This window comes from Ambystoma mexicanum, chromosome 3q, assembly GCF_040938575.1.
Source record: "Ambystoma mexicanum isolate Mex_15411 chromosome 3q, UKY_AmexF1_1, whole genome shotgun sequence".
Classification (NCBI taxonomy): domain Eukaryota; kingdom Metazoa; phylum Chordata; class Amphibia; order Caudata; family Ambystomatidae; genus Ambystoma; species Ambystoma mexicanum.
Window position 1 is genome coordinate 377760689 of NC_090926.1, and position 25417 is coordinate 377786105.

General features: G+C 48.5%; 1 protein-coding gene across 4 annotated transcripts in view; it reads left to right on the forward strand.

The window, feature by feature from the left end:
- ANXA6 (annexin A6) overlaps window positions 1-25417 on the forward strand; it is a 275493-nt gene that overhangs the window by 117449 nt on the left and 132627 nt on the right. For all 4 annotated transcript variants that reach the window (XM_069654018.1, XM_069654020.1, XM_069654017.1 and 1 more), the window contains exon 5: window positions 3856-3969. In XM_069654018.1, the coding sequence (XP_069510119.1) occupies window positions 3856-3969 (114 nt within the window). The remainder of the gene's footprint in view (window positions 1-3855; window positions 3970-25417) is intronic.

The window sequence follows — 25417 nt, forward strand, 5'->3', positions numbered from 1 at the left end:
GTCCACTGGAGAGGGGTGTGAAGAGACCGATCCTTAATGGGAGGATCGGGCATCCACCAAGTTACACCAGCCTTCATTCAATGCTTAATGTGGCAGAGAAGTCGGGCTTCACTCATACTAAGGGGATCGGCTGTTATCAAAGGGCAATTAATCCACTATGGGTGCACAATGAAATACACTACACATAATGTACTATACAACTATACAAAGCATTGCATTGGTGTAAAGAACACAGTCAAGATAAGTACTAGAAAACATACACCATCAATAAAGATAAGAAATATGGCACTGGGTGTGAATCAGTCCCAGGTCACCCCACAAGAAACATGAGAATCACTCTAGCCATATGTGGTTATGGTAACACCATGGTTTCCTAACGGGACAGAGTGAAATTCAGTGGTTTATTGCACTCAAATCTTTAATGGATCACTGGTTCAACCTACAATTAGTTTTCCTCTAAGAATCTCCAGGAACCCAAGGAAGACCAAAAAGTCCAGGAAAATACCTGTTTACGTCACTTTTTAGGAGGTTTTTCCAAAGCTTGTACCCCAAATCAAGGCGATGAATACAATAGGCCTGCTGCGGTCCTGGGGAAAGGTTAGGAGAGTGCAGGTGCTGCAGTAGAGGCAACCAGTAAGGAGGAGAGCCCAAGGGTCCCCAGAGAAGATTTTAAGCCAATGGTTTGTGCACTAGTGGACCTGGAAGAGCTGTTTGGAGAAGGAACACAAGGGGCACTCTGGATAAGGAGAATCAACAATAGAAGCGAGGGGGCTTCAAACTCCACTACTTCCAGACTCAGGTGACCTTTTCAAAGGAAACCAAGTATGGGATCAGAGACCCAGGAGCTGGGAACGTGTACATAGTGCTGGCTGCTCCGATTCAGCACAGGATTGTCACATGTGATTTCTGACCCATGCAGTTTTAGGACTGTCTAGAGGTGGCTTGGGGCACTGGGTAGCTGTCACTTGAACTCAAAACCAAGTATAATCCAGATGAGGAAGGCCCCACAAAGAGAGATGCCAGAGGAAAACAGCTTGGCTGGAGCTCTGCAGAAGCCAGCAAGGGCCACATGGAAGCTCATCGGTGCAGTAGGGTGCAGACAGATGGAAATGAAAAAGTCCCACGTCAGAGTCAATGCTGGAGGTCACCCAAGATGTCCCATAAGGGCGCTCAGGTAGAGAAGCTGCAAGCTAGCCGGATTCGCAAGCCAGGAACAGTTGCGTGAAACCCGACCCGAGGAACTTGGGCCAGAAGAATGTTACCAATAGTCTAGAAAGTGTAGTCGATGAAGAGTTCAGCAAGGACATCCAATCCAGTCAGCTGGTAGGAAAGCAAAAAGCAGTGGAAGAGCCCTGCATTGTATTCCATCAGCAAGGAGATGTAGGGTGCTCAACAGCAGTCCATCTTTGCAGCATTCTTCAGGCGAGGATCAGGAACTGATATGGGGAATGCACAGAGCCTCCCATTGATAACACTTTCACTCAAAGGCTGGCCTAAACCAGCCACCTATCACACAACACCCAGCACACAGATGTTTGACAGCCGGACTAACCTAAACACTGCCAAGCCAACCGTGTAGTTCACACTGGGTGTAGATTTAGGTGTCTTTTACACCAGTCTACACCAGTTCAAATGGCGTCAGAGGAGGGGCTTTGCGGGCTCAGAATGACCCTGCATCAGCAGAACCATCATTTTGGTCATGCCACATGGTCCACACAGGACATGGAAAGGTCCCAACACAAAATGGCACGGAGCAGAGCTTAAAAAAAAATACATTAGCATCCCAATGGCTACCATAGAGCTGCATTGGCGTCCTAATGCAGCAAAAGTGGCTACAGCCCTCGTGTAGTCAAGACTAAAACACAGCTTTCCACAGCCTACTCCACAGCACTTTCAGGTTTGAACCAAAATATGGTGCTTAAAGACCCCCACCCTGGTAGCCGTAAGGGCTGCTAAAAGCAGCACACCAGAAAAATGGTTTCAGTGACGGGTGGACTTCAGTAGTCACAAAAGAAACATTAATAAAACATGGAAAGCAGCAAAACGTTTAGGGGACACAAACATTTAGTGAGCCAGAACCACAAAAATGAAATTCAGCCTTAACAAATGCTGGCCTTTTCTAAAGGAAGATGGCCGCAGCGCAAGATGAGGAATATAATAGGACATTATTATGGCACTACATGCCTAACACTGCTAACTTACTAAAAATATGTTTTTATTGCTCAATTTAATGGTACACAATTTGTCTACCTCAAAAGTTCAACGTGCCAAGTTATCCATGCCAGGATTCAAAACTGCGTCTTTCATGCTAAACACATATGCCCGAGTCAAGAGCCTAATTGGCAGGGCTATATTACCAGTGCTGGTTGCTAAAATCTTTAAACAGAAGGGTAACAATTGGATAATGAGTAATAGAATCGTTTTGAGGGTAATTCAAAGTATGCTGATACTTCAACATCTCTCTTTCAAACGGTTACCATAGGATATTGAGCAATACAAATCACTGTGCAAAAGGGACCACAGAGTGGCGATGCAATGTGCTGTGGAGTAATGACCCGTGCCCCCTCCCCACCAAAAGACACACACAGACTACTCCTATCACAGATGATTTTACTTAACATGGATGCCTGCGAACTGACTGATTTAACTCTTTTTACAATGGTGCTATGATTTAAACAACTCTAATTAATTCAACGACTGGGTAATGAGTAATTCAAAATTCACATCCATCATTGCTGCCGGATAGTTCTTGGTAAGGATCTCTATATGAGAAGATATCCATTTGGAAGGAGATTTCTACAAATATTGTTTTGCAGAGCTCAGCTTTGTGCATAGATTTATGCAGCCATCTTTCCACTCAGTACCAATCTAGTGACAACTTTCTTCCACAAATATAGACACTCGGCAGTACTGCCTGAAAACCTATGTAGAAAATGTTAGCACTACAGAGTACTGTTTAGAGAATGCTCCCAAGCAGGCATTTTCTATAGGTTGATTTGTATAAATATGTTTATGTAACAAAGCAGAGAGGTCCTATACAACTATTCACAATGGCAAAGTACTGATTCATTCCAATTGTTCCATGCGATTATAATCGAGTATTGAAATGTAGATAACTATCTCTTGAATGGTAACCATTGAGTGTTAACTAATAGAAATTGCTCACCTGCCTATAAAATCCCCACAGAGTACTGATACTGTAAATATCCATAGAAGAGTGCCATCTGAAAACTATCCTTGAAATGGAACACAAGTGTGCAAGTGGAAGTGACCTCCAAGGCATGACTCTCTCCTTTGAATCTGTTCCTACAGAGGTCATTTTAAAAAATAACAAAGTGCCAACATTTGCTCTGTGAATACAAATGCCTCCTTTGGGGAGGACGATCAATTCTACATCCAATTCCGCCAACATCTTTCTGTGGAGTTGCATCAAAATGTGCATAAGGGATTATTATTATTTGATTTGTAAAGCGCAGCCACTGACCCGGAGGCTTAAGGGCGCTAGCTAATGACAGGTTGCTATGACTACACTTACACCCTTCAAAAGGTGACGTGAAATCGATGTGGCCTGGTAAGTTGAAGAGAGACATCTTGCACAAACAAAAGGAGTGATTCACGAGAGCAAAGGGCTTGCCTCTCTATTTTTGTCAGAATAATATATTTTGACCGAGTAAGTCTGATGGGCTTCAAGCAAGGGGCGTATTGGAGTAATGTCAGATGCCAGACCAGGAGCGGATCAGTTACATAATCGACTCTCTAGTGAAGATATGTGGAGCATTCATTTTATTTAGAAGATACCGACTCCAAGAGTAACTTTGTTCCATTCCCCCTCTTTATGTCTCCGTCTTTGCTTAGGATCTCATCGATGATCTGAAATATGAACTAACGGGAAAGTTTGAGAGGCTCATCGTGGGTCTGATGAGACCCCTGGCCTACTTTGATGCCAAGGAGATCAAAGATTCTGTTGCGGTAAGAAAGTCCTTTGAACTCACTGTGACTCCAATGCATGCTTAGCCCAGTGTTTAATGTGTCATTGGCCTGTGTATTTACCATGTTAGCTGATGTTTAGAATGCCCACTGTCATGGGTGAAGGGACTCCTGCTCCAAAGATAGGATTACTGTTTCTACCCTAACCTAAGTGCATTACTATTCTTTGTAGTTGTTGTGCCAAGATCCGGGCAAATGTCCTGTTTCCTTCCAGATACACGCTTTCGTAATGCAGCTGGTCTATTAACTTTCCATAATTAGTGGGAAGACGCATAACGCACAACTTGACTCATGAATGTGCTTCATAGTGGCCTGTTCACAAGCTGCGGGATCTCCCATTGTTTCGAATGCCCAACCTTGAGTTTCTGCACTCCTGGATGCGGTATGCCAGGATCCACCTGCGCAAACTTTTGACACATAGTGTACAATACCGCACTTGTAGCTTTCATATCTATATAAGTTAATGATTGATTTATGAGTAAGCAGGGGATGTATAGCCACCAGTACTTATTTTTTTAAAGCAAGTGCCAGTGCGCAAATATTTTCAAGCACTCCTGTGACACTGCATTTGAGCAGTTCCTCACCACTGCTGCCAACGCCCATAGCTGCTCTCCACCGTGTCGACACATTTGGGGTTGCACTACAGTTCGCCCCTCCTCATGGTGGTTGATTGATGCACAATCACCATTAAACTGAGTCTGAGACAATAAGCGCCTGGGGCTCAAAAATAAGTAGCAGGGCCAAGCCCCCCACCCCCCACAAATTAAGCACCGATAGCCACTTGTAAAAGCACACTATGGCATGTGATGTTTTGTGGTGCTGTCACTATCTCCATTTAACGATGGTCATAGTTTCATGTGTGTCTTTCCCATCTTTTTTCTGCCTGTCTCCTTTTCTCACTTTCTGTCTCTATGCTTACCTCGTTCTTTCAATCTGGCAAGTTAATAATCATTTTTTTATCAGTGAATTTCTCCACAAAGTCGGTTTTCTCCATCAGCTTCTTTTTAGTTCTCACTCTCTATAATGTATTTTTGTGTTACCTATCTCTCCTGTTTTTGTCGTCATTTTGACTGCTTTCTCTTTGCTCATCAGTTTCAATCCACATCTCAATCCTTCCCTCTCTAGTGGGTTCCATATCATACGCAGCCATATTTTAGACAGTGTTTTTTTCAAAAAGAATGTCTGTAGTATTTGGTTTTGACGCGCCTCTGCCATGCATACCAATACTTTAGAGGGGCCCATCCCTGCTTGTAAAATATAAAGTGTTAACCAGAAGAAAGTTCCTTTCAGATATGGTCTTTCCGAGATGCTATTGAAACACATGTTTATTTGCTAGCTTTCGATCTGATCCCTTTCTCTACCACCTCATTTGTCAAAAGGTTGCCTGTGGAAGTTCTCTGTAGTTTTGAAGTACCGGAAATAACAGCATGCAAGTTTAGCAGCACTGCATGGTACTGTAAGACTGTGGGCCTGATTCACAGAAGCGTGTGTATTGGCTCAACGCCATTGGAAAACACTGTGAATCAGGCCCTGTACCACCTAACACTGAACAAGAGAGACATAGGACACGACAGTACCTCCCAAATTCTGCTCAGGCCTGTATTTAGAGTCTGGGTACTGATGCCACAGCAAGTGAAGTTCAATGGCATTTGCTGCGGTCACAGAGAGGGCAAGATGCATGCCGGGCATAATTGGCATTCCTGTGGGTGGGTGAATCGGGCCTCCACCCACGGCACTCCCCAGATATATTCTGAGAAATCTTTAATATGCTGGTCTGACTCCAGCTGTACCTGCCTGTCACCCCAGTCCCAGCTTACATCATGTCATGTTTATTTAGAAATATTGATATTTCATGAAACAATAGATCACCACATTAATTTGAGAACATTCATCAACAACCATATAAATAATTACTTTACATTAAAAAGCATACAAATAACAAACATTACACAAAATTCATTTGGTTGGCCCTAATCTGCCACACAGCCTTTTCAAGGGAAACCACATTTTAGCTTGTCAAAGCGTCACTTAAATCATGCAATATTACCATAGCTTCTTCACAATTGAGGGTGCAACATGCTTTTAGCACTGGAAAGTGCCATTGCCTTCCAGGTGACTCATATAGGGGCCATAACGGCATGACATATGTGAGTCTCTCTGGTCACATGCACAGGCTCGGATTGGCCAATAGGGCAATGCCCAAACCAAAAACACTTGCAGGCTAATTCATGGAATAAATGTACGCCGAAAAGGGGAGCGCAAGCGTGAAAATCGCAGCGCACGCATGCTAAAGCCGCGCACGCAGCCGTTCCTCAATTCATGTAATGCGCTGCGCGTGTAAAACTTAGGATGTGTGCCATATCCATGGGTGGCACAGGGAAAGTGCACATTGTGTAGCGCGCACACAAGAAAAGTGGGCGTAACACGCGGAATGGGGAAAAACACGTGAAAATGTGGCCGTTACGGGGGAAGTACTGGAGGTAAATGCTCACAACGCCCACACGCGCGCTAACACGTATTCATGGAATCGAACAGGGGAAACCCGTGCGCCAAAAAAGACACGCTAATCCGGAAACACGTACGCCAGCAGGAAGCAGGCGTAAGCGGCCCCGCGCAGCATAAAAGTGCGCGCAAACAACAAGCTCATACGCTACGATGAATATACCGTTCCTCGCAGCAGTGGTCGTGGGACACCGCAGGAGGAGGATAGCCAGGCCCCACATTTTTTTTTTACCCAGGACCAGCCTTTTTGGGATGCCTGATGACTAGGTGTATGGGAGGTACAGGTTTTCACCACTAATAATCCTAGAACTGGTCAGGGAGTGGGATGATGACCTCACATCACTCGCCCTGTGCTCCCAAGCACTGAGCCCCTCGGGAAAGGTGCTCAATGTACTGCACTTCTTGGCTACTGGGTCATTTCAGCGGACAAGTGCCATAGTTGGGGGTGTCTCACAGGCCACGCAGTCACGCTGCCTACACCAGGTGTTGGCAATCATGACTGCACGCCCCTCAGTCTGCAGGCACATATACATTCCCAGAACACCTGAGAAAGGCAGGCTGGCGTCCAGGACTTTTACGGGGTGGCACACTTCCCCAAAATGCTAGGTGCCATTGATTGCACCCATGTGTCTCTACGTCCTCCCAGGGCCACTGAGCACATCTATCGAAAACCACAAGCACTGGCATTCCATCAGCGTGCAGGTTGTATGTGATGCCAAGGGAATCATCACCTCAGTATATGCCAACTATCCAGTGTCCAGCCATGATAGTATCATATTCCGAATGTCACCCGTAAACCAGGACCTGGAAGCTGGGCGGCATGGCGACACATGGCTAATTGGTGAGTATAAATGCCTCTGCACATGCATGCATGTCAGACACTGAGAAATGGGAAAACCCAACTAATGACGACCATTATCACCTCCCCAGGGGACAGTGCCTACCCTCTGAGCACCTACATGATGACGCCAATACAGAACCCCACCACACCACCCGAGGTAAGATACAACTCGGCCCATATTGCAACCGGGGCATAGTGGAGCGCACATTCGGAGTGCTGAAGGCATGCTTTCGCTCCCTTGACCGCTCTGGTGGGCAGCTGCTATATGCGACCCCAGTAGTGTGCAGGATCTTAGTGGCAGCATGTGTCCTGCACAACGTTGCAACCCAGCGGGGCGTGCCGGTGGACATGGTGGTGCCCCCACATTCCCAACCACATGCATGCCCACTGCGCAATGGAGGTGAAAGGGCACGTGGTGAGGCAGCCCGTACCCAGCTTGTGGCAAATTTCTTCACCTAAAATCCCACCCCTGCGGGGTGCACACAGGCCTGGCACACACCAGCGGACAATTTATGATGATGACAAAAGGGACAGTCAACTGTCACAACCATACCACCCTGAGAATTTTTACCTGGAAGTGCTACCTTGTGTGCATCCCTAGCTACTTAAACACACCCAATGCTGTGTCGGTAAAAGGCACACATTCATGCAGCATGAAGGACTACCCCCTTCCAAAACACTACAAACAAATAGTGGCATGTCACCCAACCCCTCCCTAACCCCAATTCAGCTACCCAATACACCATGGCATGCGATGTGAAAGCAACCAAATGAATGCACATCACATGACACAAGTGACACAAAGTGCACCGTCCCAAATGGAAACAGGCCACAGACCATTCTCTCACCAATGGAAAAAAAACAGCACACATTAACAAATACTTACTAGCAAGACAAAACATCAGTACAGGATCCAACAGTGGCAACATATGACAGTAAAAAATTAAAGTAGTGCAAGTGTCACAACCTGACTAAGGCAGCACATCGACCCCTTCCAACTGCAGAGTGTTGCTGGTAGGCAAATGTGGCAGTGTACTGCGTACAACATGAACTGCATCTGCAAAGGAGACGGGCTCGTTAAGACATGAAGAAGCTACATGTATATATGCAAAAGGTCCTGTATTTAAAACCATATACATATCCACCATGCAGTGGAGAAATGAATAACAATTGCCACTAGGGATGTATACACAGTTTGGACTACAGACTGCCCACACAACTTATGGGAGCCCAATGCCTCTGTGTAAGTTACTGTCACTTGGTCACACCCTTTGAGAGCCCATGGAAAGGGGAAGCAGAAGGGGTGTGTGTCAGGAACCCAAGTTTTTAATCCAAAGACAGGACAAGCCTGCATGTGCCCAGCTGGAATACACAGTGGATGCCTACGGGAGCCACACAAAGCAACACACTGTAACATTAATTCACAATCTGAAAGAAAATGGTTATGAACAAAAAAGTAAATGCAAATAAAGAAAAAGAAAAAGTAAATGTAAAGTAAAAGAAATAAATTAAATAATAAAGTAAAAATTAGAAGCATAACCAAATAAAAATAAATGTATGAAGATCAAAATAAATAAAGAATTAAAATAAAATGAAAATAATAAATAGAAAAAAGAAGAAGAAATAAAGATAACAAATGAATTAAATACTAATTTCACTTAGCAAATCGGAATGAAATGTGAAAAAATCAGAAAAATGGCCATGTGTCGACCGGGAGAGGGGGGGGGCACCCAGGAAGGACGAGGTACAGGGTGCACCCCAACACCCACATGCGTGGATGTTGAGAAAAAAAAAAACCTCCATGGGCTCATGGCCTGAACGGCTACCCTACAGTGGGAGAACTGCCGTTGCTGTCATCACCCTCTGGTGGTACATCAGAAGGTGGCCATGATATGGGAGGCAGACCACGCAAAGCCCTGGCATGCTCCTCCATGGCAGCAAGCATGCAGGTCTGAAAGGTTTGGTTCTGCAGAGTGATGGTACGGAGATCGCCATGCAGCACCTCACAGGTAGCTTGCATTTCTGCCTGCAAGGACTCGCGTGATGCCCAGATCTCCTCACGGGTTGCCTGGAGTTCAGCTGAGAGTGTGCGTGTTAGCTGCTTCAGCTGCTGTTCTGACCTTGTACTCCGGGACACCACAAGTGCACCCAGAGTATCTCTGAGGGACGTGTGTTCTAACCTCAGGGCATCGCTGTGGGCATGTGACTCTGCAGATATGGCTGTGCGCAGAGTCTCCAGTCCAGCCCATCGGTCCCTGTTGGACGCCAACATGTACTCCCTGTGTGAGTGGAAAATGGACTCTGTTGCCTGCTGCTGGAAGAATGGAAGTGGCCACCCTATCCACGGCCTGAGCCATCATCTCACACAATGCCCCCTGTTGTGCTGCTATAGTGTACATGGAGTTCTCCCACAAAGTATTGCCTGGTGGTGCACGGCCACCGCGTTGGCGGGCACCACACCTGTTTCGGGCAAGGTGATGTGCACCTTGCTGTGCTGGCACTGCCTGAGGCTGCAGGACTGCATTCCTCCTTTGATCTGCTGGCCCAGGAACAGGAGCAAATATTGTGGAGTGTGACCCTGCATCCGTAACCGCCACAGGCGGACTTTCCAACACTGAATGCCCCATAGAGGCGTCTACCCCCAGTGTAGGTGGGTTGGACAGAGCATCCCTGCCAGAAACACTCACCTGCGACGTGACATATGTCTCAATGTCAGTTTCAGCACCTGATTCATAGAGGTCTCCAGAGGTGTACCCAGAGACACCCGTGGACAGTATGGTCTGTAGGAGTAATGGGTTTTTACCCACCACCACCCCACGTCCTCCACTGGTGCCTGGTTGTGGCTGTGAGTACGCCTGCCTCTGCGCCATCTCCTCCCCCTCAACAGCATCTAGTGCCTCAACACCTGCAAAAACATAAAAGAAAACTAATGAAAACAGGCATGAGCACCATAGCCCACACACATAGGCATGACGAGGTAGACATTGAGTACATAAATGACACATGTCACACATGACAAGAACTCTGGCATGCATGCACTGGCAATGAGTTTGAAGGGGAGGCAAAAAGCAGACACTGAGGACTCCAAGATGGAAAAGCAACACATGTGTTGCATGCTGGATAGCACCGGCATCACACATTAGCCTGTGAGTGGCATGGACAATCCACATACATGACACATGCCAGCACCCAGATGGCACGTAGCATAGCCATGGCAGATTTGACAAGGACACCCAGATGGTAGCAAATCTGTACTGTAACCCATCCATGTGAGATGGACATCATGAAATAGAACATGCAAAATAGTGTGACAAAACACACGTGTCACACGCTGCAACAAAGCCAGTGTTCACTAATGCAGTGATGGCAGGCACATGGATACATCAATGGTTGGTCACTTCGACATGACAGACAATTGTCATGTTGAACATTCAAAGAGGGCCCCGAAGTGATTGTGTGCAGGCCATGTGTAGGTGCACATTACTCAATCAGCCTGATTGATGAAATCATTCCCATAATAAGGAAACATACGTGGGCCATTGTGGGGTGTAATCTATGTCTGAAGTATGTTACATTTGGGGCAGAAGGGCACAAGAATGTGTGGTAAACATGCAAAGGATTTAATCAATCGGGCAGAATGATCAGGAAAACAGTATACAATGTTGTGGCAAGATGGCAGTTGAAGGGCAAGGGCAGTAATCGGGTGCAAATTGTCAACTGCGGTCAGAAGGGATACTTGAAAACCCAGGGGTATGGTTTGGAGGCACCACATGGGTGACTCATAGCAGTCATGACTACACAGCCTCACCTGGCACTCAATCAGAACACATCACCCAAGCAACATATACATGGCTTGCACACACTTGCATGGCCACTCACCGGACATTGCTGCAAGATCTGGTAGTTCTCCCACGCCTTGGATCTGATCCTCTGTGATGAAGCCTCCAGTGATAGACTCATGTTCTGTGAGTACTTCCTCCTCTGGTGGAGACCCACAGCCAGTCACCAGAGTAGAGGCATGATTGGAAGCCAGCTTGTTCTTTGCTCTGCGTTTCAGGTCATTCCACCGCTTAGAGCAATCAGCCATGCACCTGACAAATCCAAGGACACTAATCTGGTCCGCGATGCACTGCCAGTGGGCCCTACGTTGAGCAGTCGTAGTCTTGCACCCTGCAGTCACCAGAATTTCACGGCCATGGGCCGACACGTAGCCCACAAGTGCATCTAGTCACACATCATTGAAACTATGCTTCCTTAACGTGCTGGAGGGGGGAGCCTTGTCTGGGGTCCCAGCCTGTACTGCAAGAGCACCCTTCTTCCTATTGGGAGGTGGTGCGGACTCTGGTTGGTAGGGGCTGAAGTGGAGGTGGACCGGGCACTGGAAATAGCCAAAGGCACGATGACCAAAGGTCTGACTGCAGGTATTGGCTGCTTGGTGATGTTGGCAGGACCAACCTCTGTGTGATGGACTTGGACCAACACTGTCCCGGCTGGGAGACTCAGAGCTGGGGTGGATTGAGCTGCAGCTGCCCCTTCAGCCTCCTTACCCTGGCTACTTGGGGCAGGTGATGACATTGCTGCCCCTGATCCACGGGGCCTGGTGATAGCAACTTTCACCGCCACACGTGGCTTTGACTTGGTGACACGGAAGTCAGCCTGGGAGTCATCCTGTGCCGGTTTGGTTGACAATATGGGCGGGGTTAACAAGGCCTGAGCTGGGCTGGTGTTAGCTGCATCTCCCCGACCCATTGGGGGTGTGGGGACATAGGTGTCCCTGATTGGTCCTCCACACACTGACCTCTTGGGCCACCCCGCACATCCTGCCTACGTCCCCTACCGTGCCCACCTCTTGGAGGTCGGCCACCTTTGCCTCCCTTACCGCTTGGTCGCCTCCCAACCATGGCACTGATTTTCTTGTGCGAATGGGAGGTGCAGTAAACAATCAATTGTCCTGGGCAATTGGGGTGAAAGGGGCAGGGTACTAGATGGAATACGTACCCTAGTTCTCTAGAAAGTCTGTCTGTGACCCCTGTGGGAAGATGATGGGTCACGCAACGCTCAGGCCCCCCCCCCCAAAACAAAATTTAACGTGCACGTGACCCCTGGTAGCCCACGTGTGTGGAATAAAGAACCTGCACTATGCTGTGGTACCCAGAAACACCAAAAGAAGCGTACGCGTGGTATACGCTGGCTACAATGACCTCTGAATGGGTACGCGACACACGGGGCCAACCACAGTTGAAAAATATGTGCGCGACTCACCGTCTGCCTCGAAAAAGAACATGAAAAAGATGTGCGCCTTGGCAACACCCCTGCCAAAAGAAGAATTGAACGCTGTCTGAGTATACAAGGAGTACAAACTGGAACCGTTGTGAAGTAATCGCGTTACGTCACAGATGCGCTTACGTGCTATGGGCCTTTCCTCGAATTGCACACTGACGTGCAGTTTTTTCACGTGCCAAATCACTCTGTATCAAGCTGGCCAAGCGACAACACGCGGAAGACCACGCTCCTGCCCAGAAGGCCATTTTCCTGCCCCCAGAGCCCCGAGCATGCTCCCACCTTCCATCTGCTGCTGCCTGCCTGCTGGCCACGTGCCCTGCTGTTTGGTGCCTGCATGTCAGCCTTCTGCAGGGGTCCAGTTGTTGTGACGACTCCCGACTGGCATTCCATCGCTCCCCAGCCCCAGGTCCGTGTTGCCCACCCACACCTGCCTCAGGGGTTGCCATGTCCGACACACCACCATCTGGCATCAGTGGCAACCCCCCGGCAGAGGGCTGCCAGCTTCAGTGCCAATGAAGTTGGCATCCTGGTGGAGCATCCTGGTGGAGCAAGTCCTGGGGCATTATGATTCCCTTTTTTGGAAGTTCACGCGCTGACAATGAAGGACGGAAGAGGATCTGGAAGGACATCATGGCTGCCATCCATGTGGAGGGGGTGGTAGCCCGCGACATGCAACACGTCTGGAAGCGCTGGGAGGACTTCAGGTCCAGGACCCTCAGCAAGGCCTGGCGCCTGTTGAAGGCAAAGCATGCAGAGGCGTGCCGGGTCCGCCTTACCAACCTCCAGATGAGGGTCCTGGAACGCATACACCCAGCGCTCCACCTCCAGATCCTTCAGAGGCAGACCCGTCCGGAGTCGAGCAGTAAGTGTCCTTGCGTACTGATTGGACGCTGTGCATGTTGGTGTGTGGCAGGAGTGTGCAGGTTGCACATATGTCTTGGAAGGGCCATGTAAGGATGTGTATGTATAGGGACATGACTGGACTTGCATGCGGCAGGCTCATGTGTGAGGCACATCAATGCTGTATGTGTTCAAATGCATGGTGCCCAAATGCATGTGTCGGTGCACGCTTGTATATAATTGTGTATGTAGTGTGGCATGGTTGTGGTGTGACACTTGGATGCTGGTTCCACCTTCATGTATGTGCACAATGTGCATGTGTGTGAATTTAACATGTGTGCCACTGTGATACACCATGGATGCACATGACACCGACATGTAGGAGGCTGATTGGCAGATGTGACATGGATGCCGATGATTTAACTGTGACAGGTGGTGGAGATGTACAGATGCATGTATGTCTGGTGGCGTGTGTGCATGTGTTTGGCACTCCCCGTGTTGCATGTGACGTCAGGCTAACCTTCGGATGCTCATGCTGTTGTATGTGTATGGATGGTGCTGCCTGCTGCAACATTCCTGTTAATTTGCGCATGTGTCTGGGTTAAAATGATAGGTGTGTTGGGGATTGTGATGGCATGTGTGAAGTTTGACACTGCCACTCATGTGCAACTGTCATGTGTGTATCAAACCATTGTACAGTGCCCTGATGGCTGTGTTCTGTCTCTCCTTGTCTGCAGCGTCAACTGATGAAGAGAGCGGAGACGGTGCTGTGGAGCACAGCGGCAGGGATCCCACCGCCAGCCAGAGACGCAAGGCCCAGCTCCCCTCCCAGGTTGTCATCTCGTCGGGGACTGAGGGGTCTGGTGCCGCATCCGCAGCTGCAGAGGGTAGGTCCAAGAGGCGGAGATCGGAAGTGGACTCCTCAGCAGCATTCCACTGGTGCTAGTGGTGCAGTCCAGGGGCAGGGACAGGAGGCAGCACAGGCGGCCGCAGAGGTGCCTGTGTGTAATCCTGTCCCCGATCTTGTGACTGCATCATCCCATACCAGCAGGGATGCCTTCGTCCAGGCCAGGTTTCAGGGAGGGGATCCTCTAACAACTGGCCTTCCTCTTCCCTGCGGATGTGGCAATCCGGGACCGTGTTGAGCCTGTCCTTGCTGGGGTTGCGTTGCGTCAACTTGGCATCCGGGATTAGTTGCAGGGTTCTTGTGAGGACGCTCCACGTTACCTCAGATGCCTCGTTGACCACGTCGTCTGGCTAGGAGGGATCGCCGGTGCTGGGTTCCTCCGTGTGCTGAGCCTTAATCCGACCCCCCCCTCCTCAACTGAACCCCCCCCTCTATGCGCCAGTCGTCCTCCATGCCATCTTCCGGCCCAAGTATCACCCGGGCACCCTGTGGAGCTGCCTCTGACCCAGCGGCCAGGCTGGTGGAGAACACATCCCTGCCACAGTCGGGAGTCGGAGGTCCAGCAGGGGTGGCCACCCCAACAACTGGACCCTAGCAGGAGGTCGACGTGCAGGCATCAACAGGCAGGGCACATGCACGGCAGCAGCAGGCTCAAGGTGGGAGCGATGATGGCTCGGGGCCGTCAACATCAGAGGGGCAGGCATCGGCCGGAGATCAGGAGGACCCTGGATTGGGACTGTCTTCCGTGTGGCAGCAGTTGGGTAAGCAAATAGATGCAGAGCGGCGGCGGGCGGAAGAGGCACGGCTCACTATGGTCAGGGCGGAGAACTCCATGCGCAGGGCGCTGAGGCGGGCTGAGTGCCTCGAGGAAATTCGCAGGGAGTTGGAGGTGGACATGGCATTATCCCTACGAGACCTATGGGCCAGGGAACAGGCCCGCCTCCAGGACTTTGAACATGAGTTCGATGATGCCCTGGCCTGGGAAATCAACAAGTTAGCCGTAGGACTTGCCCACCGCCATTGTATATAGTTCATTAGTGTTAGGTTTCCTTTCTATTTTTCTTTCATTTGGGGCGCATGGACTATGCCCCACCTTTTTGTATATAGTTATTTATTAGGTAGGGTTTTTTGTAGGTTTCCTTTGGATTGTTGGGCTCATGGACTCTGAATATATAGTTCAAGACTGGATTTGACTTCATTGATATTGTTTTTCCCATGGAGCAATGGTTTTCTATTTTTTTTACCTTTGGATTTGGTTTGATGGATGAACCCTTTGGAGCCATTTTCATTTGGATTTATTTGGATTCAGCATCCATATATTTTTCATTCATTTTGGACATCCAGCCTTTCGTTTATTATTTTTTTTTGTGTGATTTTCTTTCATTCCGTTGATTTTGTAGTTAATACATTTTGATTTCATACTTCATTTGTGTGGTATTTTCTCATTGGTTTCGTGCATGTCACGATGTGGTTTTTCTCATTCACTTGCCCTGTGTGTGTGTGTGTGTGTGTGTGTGTGTGTGTGTGTGTGTGTGTGTGTGTGTGACGGATATGTATTGATGTGCATTCTTGTCATTTGGGATCTATCGTGACATGGGGATTTTAATGTGGAGTGGCTGCAATACTTGGTTGGGTGTTTGGACTGGGGTGGCGTGGGGTGGCATTTGGGTGGCCATAAGGGCCATGAGTGTGGATCGTGATGACGTTTTGGGGGGGGGGGACATGAGTCGGGGCCTGCTGGCAGGTGCCCGTCAATGGTGGGTGGGTGGACATGAGTCGGGGCCTGCTGGCAGGTGCCTGTCACTGCTGGGTGGGTGGAGGTGCAGGGAGACATGAGGTGGGGCCTGCTGGCAGGTGCCAGTTGATGGTGGGTGGGGGACATGAGTCGGGGCTCACAAGTGTGCTCACAAATGCATGGTGCCATGTGGGCTGCCTGCAGGGCATGGTGAGGGTTGTAGGGTTGTAGGGTAGTCCCCTGTGGTGTGGGCTGGCTGCAGGGCATGGGGAGGGGGGAAACGCATACCCGGGAGGGCCCACAATGCCAAATCGCGTGTGAAACTCCCTGCGTACCCCCCAAATACTCGTATCCCGCTCGCACAGGCCCTATCGCATGTGAAACTCCCCGCGCACCCCCAAATATATGTACCCCGCTCGCACAAGGCCTATCGCGTGTGACACTCCCCACGTAATACACGCAGGCACCCCATTCACCCAGGGCATGCCCCACAGGCAACCCACTCGTCCTCCCCATGCCCAACAGGCAGACCATCCACCCTGGGCATGCCCCACAGGCAGCCCACGCCAAAGGGGGGTGCTTTTTGTATGCAATTTACCTGGCGCGAGCGGGGTACGTGTATTCCGAGGGGTGCGCCAGTAAATATTCACACTTTTGGCTGCCGTGAGCGGGCTATGCGTACTATTTTCACGCGATTAGTGTACCGGCCCTGTAAGATGGTGCAGGTTTAGCGCGGCCCTTTGCGCTGCATTGTGGATTTCAATGCCTTTTCCTTGCCCAAGGGGCATTCTTGGGGGCGTAACTGGCGCTGCGGGATGTTATCTGCGCCAGCGCTCAAAATGGCTTGGGAATTCCATGAATACGCGGTGCGCCAGAATGCTGTTTAGCGCTGCTCGCTTGTGCTGCCTCTATGAATTACCCCCAAAATGCTAGCTTGTGCCCTTTATTTTGGGTCAAAGTAGGCCACTTTTTTGGCCATGTGGGACAGTTTGATAAGTTGCATCACATGCGGCTAGTAATTTTAACCACGGTTGCTGAATAAATATTCTTTAAAATGCAAAATTTGCATAACATTTTATCGAAAACGTCCCCCTTGGGTACTATTCAAACAGTCTGTCACAAAAGGAATGAGTTACCATTTGCTATGGTGGGCCAATTTTTCATTGTACCCGAGAAAGTTTAATGCCCCAGTCCGACCCTGCTCATGGAGCACATTAGCCATCTGTTCGAACCCTTGACTGGCCACTCGAAAGTAACGGACGCAAGAGGTAACCTGCCCATTTTCATTCTAGAGAGCAGTGCCTTGCCCAAGCCTGGTTCTAGAGTTGGAAGGCCGTGCTCCAGCCCACGAGAGCCAAGGGTGGACTCGGAACGAAAAGCGGCCCTAGAAATAATTTTCAAAGTGACCCCATATTACACATTTTTAGCAAGCCCAACCCTTTCCCTACGAGACAATTTGGAAGTACAATAGGTTAGCACGCAAAAGAGGCCCAGGCTGCAGAGGCCTACTGGGAAATCTACAGAGTTCTCTGTAGGCCAGTCCACCCTTGAGGGCAGTTCTTTTGGGACACATACTACAAATACGCTTGTCCAAATTGTACTCCATCCAACATTTTACACAATACCAGTTCTTTCCAATGTTATTTGGCCAGAGTACCCATATTGCTTGGGTTCCTAAATCTGTCCTCCATCCCCACTGACCTCATGGCAGTAAGAACGTGTTAGAACCATGGGAGTCGTTGACTCTGAGTAGACTTTTAACGTCCTGAACGCAGTCTCTTTGTGTTTTGTTAAATGGGGACAACTTGCACCCACTGCATCACCACAGTTTCTTCTCGCTCTGGCTCTCATTACAAGACACCAATTAAATGCCTAAAAATGAGAGCTCTCACTCTTCCCCTTTCCCGAGTGCCTTCCTTTTTCCTCTGCATCTGTCTTAAAATGTCTGTTTTAGTCTTTGAAATCTCAGTCTCCTCAGCAACATCTCCCCTCCCTTCCGCCCTCACCAGCCCTCCTCTGTCTCAGATATTCTCTGTCCCCAGCTTCAGTGCCTAAGAGACCATCCTCATGGTTCAGCCACTCCTAACTTCCGATGACATGCCCCCTGGTTCTCTGCATTATCCTTGTAGCCGAGAAAGCTAGACTCCACAGATCTTCTATTATGGGTGAACAAGCGCACAGGCTCGAGCACATACATTTTTATTTATTTTTTTTCATTTATAAAGCGCACAAAGCCCCTGGGCATCAAGGCGCGGTTACAACTGTTATGTGATTTTACTGACAGATATTACAGAGTGGCACACTTCATCGCAGCCAAAACACAGAAAAATACCAAATATTTTTATTTTTTATTTGGGGTCCACCCCCAAACTCCCTGATTTTCCACCCTTAGAACGCCACCCCAAGCCCCATTCCGACCCATTTTAACTCCTTAGCCCACTACCCTTTATATATTAATTTAATGTTTTCATTGTTTTTCGGTGTTAGTCTGCAGTGAAATGTACCACCCTGTAATGTTTTCAATAAATTGACTGGGTACCTGTTAACAACCAGTTACACATACAAAAAAATGTAGGGTACAGTGTTAAAGTGTTCAGGTGAAGTTTATGCATTCCACTGTGTGTAGTTAAGCAAAAAGCAAGGTTTTTAGTGATCTCTTCCCCAGTAAGATTTTTACGCTCTTAGGGATGGGAGGAGAGTTCCATTGTTCTGCTGCAGAGGTGGGGAATCTGCCACCACCCGCTTCGTTTAAATTTAGGTTGAAGTAGTTTGTTGCTGTAGGCTGCTCTACGCGGTATGCTCGACTGATCCCTGGTGATCTTCTGGGTGAGATAGGGTGGGACAGTGTTGGATAGATATTTATGCGTAATAGATGGAGCTTTAAAGATGATGCGTTCTCTGATTGGGAGCCAGTGGATTTTTTTCCTGGCGGAAGAGATATGTTCACGTCGTGGGATGTTCAGTGCAGCTCAAACTGCATTATTTTGTATCGCCTGTAACTTGGCAATGTTCTTGCAAGAGGTGCCTGAGAACAGGGCATTGCAGTAGTCCAACCTAGGATTGCCCGGGCAATAGTGAGACAGCTGGCCTGGGAGAGGAAGGACCTGGCTGCGTTAATCAGCTTGGTAGCACTTGCCGCAGACGAGACAGTAGCATTCACTTGTCGTTTGCGGGAGAGTGTATAGTTAAGGTAGTCGCCAAGAGTTTTTACTGAGGGTGACACAGGGATTTGGATGTGTACAATGAGGAAGGAGGAATATTGGGCATCCAGATTCTTAATTGTGGCCTGCAGCCCCACCAGGAGGAGCTCTGTATTGTCGTCATTGAGACATAGGTGGTGAGTGGCCATCCATGCTTGAATTATGGATTAGACATTGTTTAGTGTATCTGTATCTTCAAGGTAGTTGCCGAATAGGGGTAGCAGGACTTTGGTGTCGTCAGCGTAGTTAGTGTCGGATATGCCAATAGAGTCAAGGAGATCGAAAAGGGGTTTTGTAAATATGTTGTAGAGTGTGGGGGACACAATTGTGTCTTGGGGGACCCTGCAAGGTATAGGATTAGGTGGGGCTCTGTGGCTCTCAGCAAACACTCTAATAGATCTGTCCTCAAGGAATGAGACCACCCAGGCGGTCACTTGCGGCGAGAAGCATGCTGTGGTGGTCAACTGCTGGCAGAGGATCTGGTGATCGACCAGATTGAATGCAGCTGAGAGATCCAAAAAGCAAGCGGAGGGCTGAGTTTCCCTGATCTCTTGATCTCAGCCATCTGTTTTTTTAAATCAAGTAGGGCAGTTTCCATCCCATAGCCTGGCCGGAATCCAGATTGTCATGCTCCCAGTATGTGGTGGAAAATTGCTGGATCTGGAAACATGCAGCTCTGTTTAGCATTTTTAGGAGAAAAGGGATGGTGGTGATTGGCCGGTAGTTGTTGGGGACTGCTGGATCAAGAGAGGGCTTTTTGAACAAGGGGAGTACCGAAGCGTCTTCGAGGTTGGCTGGCACTAGGTCTGAGGAGAATGAGGAGTTGAGTAATTTAGTGATGAAAGGGATCAGTTCATCTGCACAGTCCTAAATGACTGGAGCAGCGCAGATGTTGCCTTTGCATCTGGAGGGCTTCAGACTTTTGAGGATTGATGCTACTTCAGAATGTGTAAGGTTGGTGTAGTAGAACAGAGGGGGAGGGTTAATCTCTGGCGTGGGCACTATGTTGGTTCTGGGCAATGGGGTGGCTGTAGACTTGATGATGGCTAACGTATGTCGAAAGTTTTCATGTAAGGTCTCTATCTTCTCTAACATTGCTGTTTGGAGTTTGGCGCAACCGGCCGCATCTCTGAAAATGGTGGGAGGGGGAGTGGCTGGGGATTCTAATTCCCTCAGGATTGTGAAAATCTCACTGGTGTCAGAAATTGGCGTTGGCAATTCTCTGACTGTAGTTAGCTGCTTTAGCTGAGATGATGGTTTGCCTATATTGTTTGGCTCCTGTAGCAAATGTCAATATTAGAGATGCTGAGGCATTTTTATTCCAACTAATTCAGCCAGGCGTTTGGTTTTGCAAAGTTCTATGAGTTCTGGGGTGTATCAGGAGTTGGCATGTTTGGCTTTTTTGGCCTTTTCTAGGTGCAAGTGTTGCTACTGCATTGACTGCAATAGTGAGGGTGCTTGTGTTAAGGTCAGCTAGTGTGGCTGGGCTGCTGGAGAGCAGGTGTTGAGGTTGGTGAGCTTGAAGTAGAGGCACAATGCTGTCCCTTGTAAGATTTTGTGAGTTGCGTGTCAAGCCTGGGGGCAGCGATGGATGAGCATGTGTGTTGGTCTCTAGAGACGAGATAATTAAGGACACTATGTGATGGTCGGACCATGGGTAGGGCGTGATTGCAAGGTTGGTTACCTGGCAGTTGGAGTCAGCTACCAAGTCAAATGTGCGACCTTTTATGTGGGTAGGATTCTGGACAGTGTTGGAAACCACAGGCACTGAGCGAGTTGGCTACTGTTGATGTGTGCAATGTCCGAAGGATCGTTAGGACCCATATTCAGGTCCCCTACAAGGATAATTCTACAAGTGGGCTTGATGTTGGTTCCCACAGCAAGAGTGAGGTCCCCTTCGAAAGTAAGAATAGTGCCAGCGGGTCTGTAGACAACGAAGATGGTCATGGTGTCAGTGTATGACAACGACACCTTGGCGGAGAGGAAGTCAGTTGCCCGCCATGGGTACTGTTATGTCTAATGGGGGTGGACTCTCTGGCAATTAACAACACGCCACCGCCTCTAGCGGATGGCCTGTCGGTTCTGTATGACATATCCGCAGGGACGGCAAGTGATAAGGAGGTGCCAGCGGAAGTGTGCAGCCAGGTTTCTGAGACGGCCAGGAAATCTAGGTTATGGCTGCTCATGAGGTCGTCTATGTCTAAGGCATGTGCTGGAATGGATCTATCATTGATCAAGGCCCCCTGTTAGACACTTGTAGTTTGACTTGTTGGGTGCCGAGGGTGTGTTAGTGCTAGGGTTAGAAGGAGTTTGTGGGTTAACTTTGTGAGACCTTGGAGGACCTTTCCCTGTTGGGTTGGGGAGCTTACAAGGGTGCGACTGTATATCTTCCAGGGGCAGGGTGGTCGGAACCTTATGTCTGGGCTGGGTGGTATTACGTGGGACGTATGGTTAGGGAGGGGAGAGATTCCTGTAGGGTTTCCGGGACTTAGCGCGATAGGAGCATTCGCCCAGATGGCTTTTTATGAGCTGATTCGTTTGAGGCGAGATGTGGCTGGTGCCCGATTCCAGGTTCTAGAGCTGAACCTGCAGTTCCTACGTGCTAGACTCGGGGGAGGAGAGTCTTGATAAGACAAGGCAGTGAGATACTGTGCAGCTAGTCTGATGGACTTCAAATGGGTCGTGCTGTAGTGTCTGGTTAGGTTGGTGGATACTCTGGCATGGCAGTTAGGTAAGGCAAGGGTTGCCATGGCTGTTTTCCTGTGGAAGGTGTTGAGGAAGTGTATTTGAGAAGGTGGGTGATTGGGTGTGGATGAGGTGCAATGCAATGTTTTGGGGGTGCAGGCAGCGTAAGGCAGTTAGACATGGCAGCCTGCGGTGAGGCAGCAGGCCAAGTGCTGGTGAGGGCCTTAAAGGTGTGTCAGTGCTCAAGTGCCTTGTCCGAGGGGTTGTTGGCGACCACAACAGAAAAAGAAGGGGCTGCTAACCAAGGGTAATAAGTTGGAGCCAATTGTGGTCACCCTATTCTAATCAAAAAATGATCTAGTCACAGATTTGAGGTACCAAGAAGGAAGTACGCAGAAGGCCAAATTAATTCAAAAAATATTTATATTAGTTTAATGTTGGTCATATTATAACAATTTGTGTACAGACATCAACAAAGCATTAATAACTGTGACAATAAGTAAATATGAATGCCGGACACAGAGAGTGATTAAAAACAATCTCTGATTCATATAGAAGTAGTGGAAATAAACATAACCAATTAATCAGTTGGAGGCAGAGGAGAATGCATAGAAGGCTCTCCACTTGAAAACAATTGAATGAGCTAAAGTGAGAAATAACATGGGTAAAAAACAAGCAAAATCCTCAGCGGGAAAAACATTACTATTTTGTAGTCCGAGGTACTATAGCATCCAGTTGAAATAGTTCGTAAAGGTGATTCAAAAAATAATAATCATGGCACCTAATCACAAAGTGCATCAATAAACACTTGTATCATTTGGTTTGTTTGCTCTCCTGTCCATTGATCCAAAAAATCAGGAATTTAGTATGAGGGTCAGGGAGAAAAAAGAAGGAAGGAAAATCAGAAAAATTCTTCAAATATGTGAAATGTATGCCTTACTCAAGGTTAAAAGGCACCTAGAGTGACAATCCACTGTATTATACATCAGGGGTTCATATGAGAGTCACACAGGAAAGTGTCCGGAAACTCTTGCAAGTGAAAATAAAGTTTCACATCTGGCTCATAGACTGTGGGCACCTGGAGTTTAAGCCAATGCCGCAGGGGGCTAAAAATAGTTCATAGTAGTAAGTTATCTTAAGCTGTCCACTGGAGATTGAGCTGGTACATGCCCCCTTGGTACTATAGGACCCCTGTAAGGCAAAAGAAGAGGGAAGGCCTTGGGAGCTGCGTACAACCTTAAAGGTATTTTAGAGAAGCAAATGAATTGCTGGCATAGTTGTTGGCGACCGGCAGGGCCCCAGGCTGGTTCAGTGTGGAGTGGGCTGCGTAGCCAATACGGGGCTGGTTGGAGATGGGTTGGTCTTGGAGTGTGCATCCTCAATGATTTGAAGCATGACCAGTGCGTGAAAGCACCTGTTGCCTAGCATATCGGTAGGGGCGCTGGCTTTGGGGCTGACGAGGCTGTTGATGATGTGGGTTAGTGCAGCTGGCAAGGAACGGGTGTCCGGGGACACCATGGGTAGTTGCTGTGGTATGGGTTGGGGGGCAATGTCGTTACAGCAGGTAGCAGGTGCAATGCGGCCAGACACATCCACATGTATTATTTGCTTACCTTTCTGGTCACGGCCACTGCAGAGGTTACGGACGATCGTCTGGTCCTCCGATTCTTGGAGTGCAGGTAGGTTGAAGCCAGATGGCACAGACAGGCAGCCTCGGAGTCCGGCCTTTGAGGACAGCTGGCACCACCTGCCGTCCCTGCTAATTGGAGCATGTTAGTTCACTGTTGGGCCAATCCAATGCCATCTTACTTGGGGCAGCATTCTCGTTTTCCATGGAGCCCAGGAGGGGTTTCTTTTTGATTCTTATCGCAGCGTAGGCCATCTTTGGATGCGTTGGGCCCGCATTAGGGTCGCTGTGCCTCAGTGCATGTTGCCTGTCCTCTGGTGTGCTGGCACACTGTTGGGGCAGCTCCTCTTCATTCCTGGTGCTGTGGGCTTTTTTAAACTATTTTCTCATCACAGCGTGACGGGCTTGTGCGCGGAGGCTGGGACTGGAGCATGCACATTGTGATAGATAGGCACAGCTGTTTAACTCTTAGGTGTTGTGATGTCCCCTTTGAGCTCCCCAGTATCACTGTCATAACGTACCCTTAATAAAGGGAGCCTCTTGCCGGCACGTGGGTAGTACGACAGCAGACTCTGTGATGGGCACTTCATCTTCTTTCTCATTTAGTGTGTGTAGAGGGATGCTGTGTGACCACGGTACTGCACGCTGATCCGTGTGTCCACAAATGTACATGCTGTGCCTGCATGACCCCAGGCACCTCTCCAGTCGTGTGCTCATCGCTACATTGAAAGCCTAGATGCCCCTGGCAACTGTGTTCTGCCGTGTGAACACGGCAAGCCAATCTCCTGCTGCGTGCCTGCAGCACTGATGAGGACAGCCTGTGTGCCCATGGACAGCCCTACAACAGTAAGCAAATGACTGCAGCAACACCACAAATCAGAGGAAGGATTGTGATCACCTTTCGGCAGCTTAGGCACTGGGTGACCCTAACATCACAAAAAGCAACCAAAGAGACGGGGATTGGGGTATACCAACCCACCCCACTTTATTTGTGTATGATGCAGCAAAGTTAAGCCACAGGAAAATACATTTTATTTATTTATTGTTTGTTTGTTTATTTTAATTATATTGCGCGCCTGACGCGAAGGTATCTGGGTGCATTTGTAAGAAGGTACAAGTCTTGGGTTACATATAAGAACCGCAGCAAACGGTCCTGATACAAAAAGTACATGCAGACATAGTCAAGAAACATGACGACAGTTCAGGCAAGATCACACAATATTCCTACAGCAGGCAACAGTCGGATGGGCAGTCAGTAGTCATTTGACAATATCAATTTTTTTAGGTTAGTCCTGAAGGTAAGGAAAGTCTGATTCATCCGTAAGTGTGTCGGAAGGGCGTTCCAGCATTGGACAGCCTGAACAGGAAAACTATAGCCCCCTGCCTTTTTCAGGTTGAATCTGGGGACTATAATGCAGTTTGAGTTTGCCGTTCTCGTAGGTTGTGACAATAATTATTTTGTGATTTTTGTCTCAAGTATTGTGCAGCAGCATTGTTCAAACATTTAGGTGTGATAGAGGCAATTTTCTCACTTCCAAAATGTGGTGGTGCCTCTGGATGTTTAGTGCCGTTCCTAATGCATTGTTTTGCAGAATTTGCAATTTCTTCAGTACCTGTTTATTAGCTCCTCCATAAAGGGCGTTGCAGTAATCAAGTTCATACAAGATTAAGGCCCTTGCAAGTGTGATATAGCTGTTATTAGATAGAAATCCCGGGTCAGCTAGCAAGTATATGCTGTAGCTGACTCAGTTGTATTAACTTGTTTCCCTAGATTCCTTGTTGAGTCCAAGTAGAATCCTAAGGTTTTTGT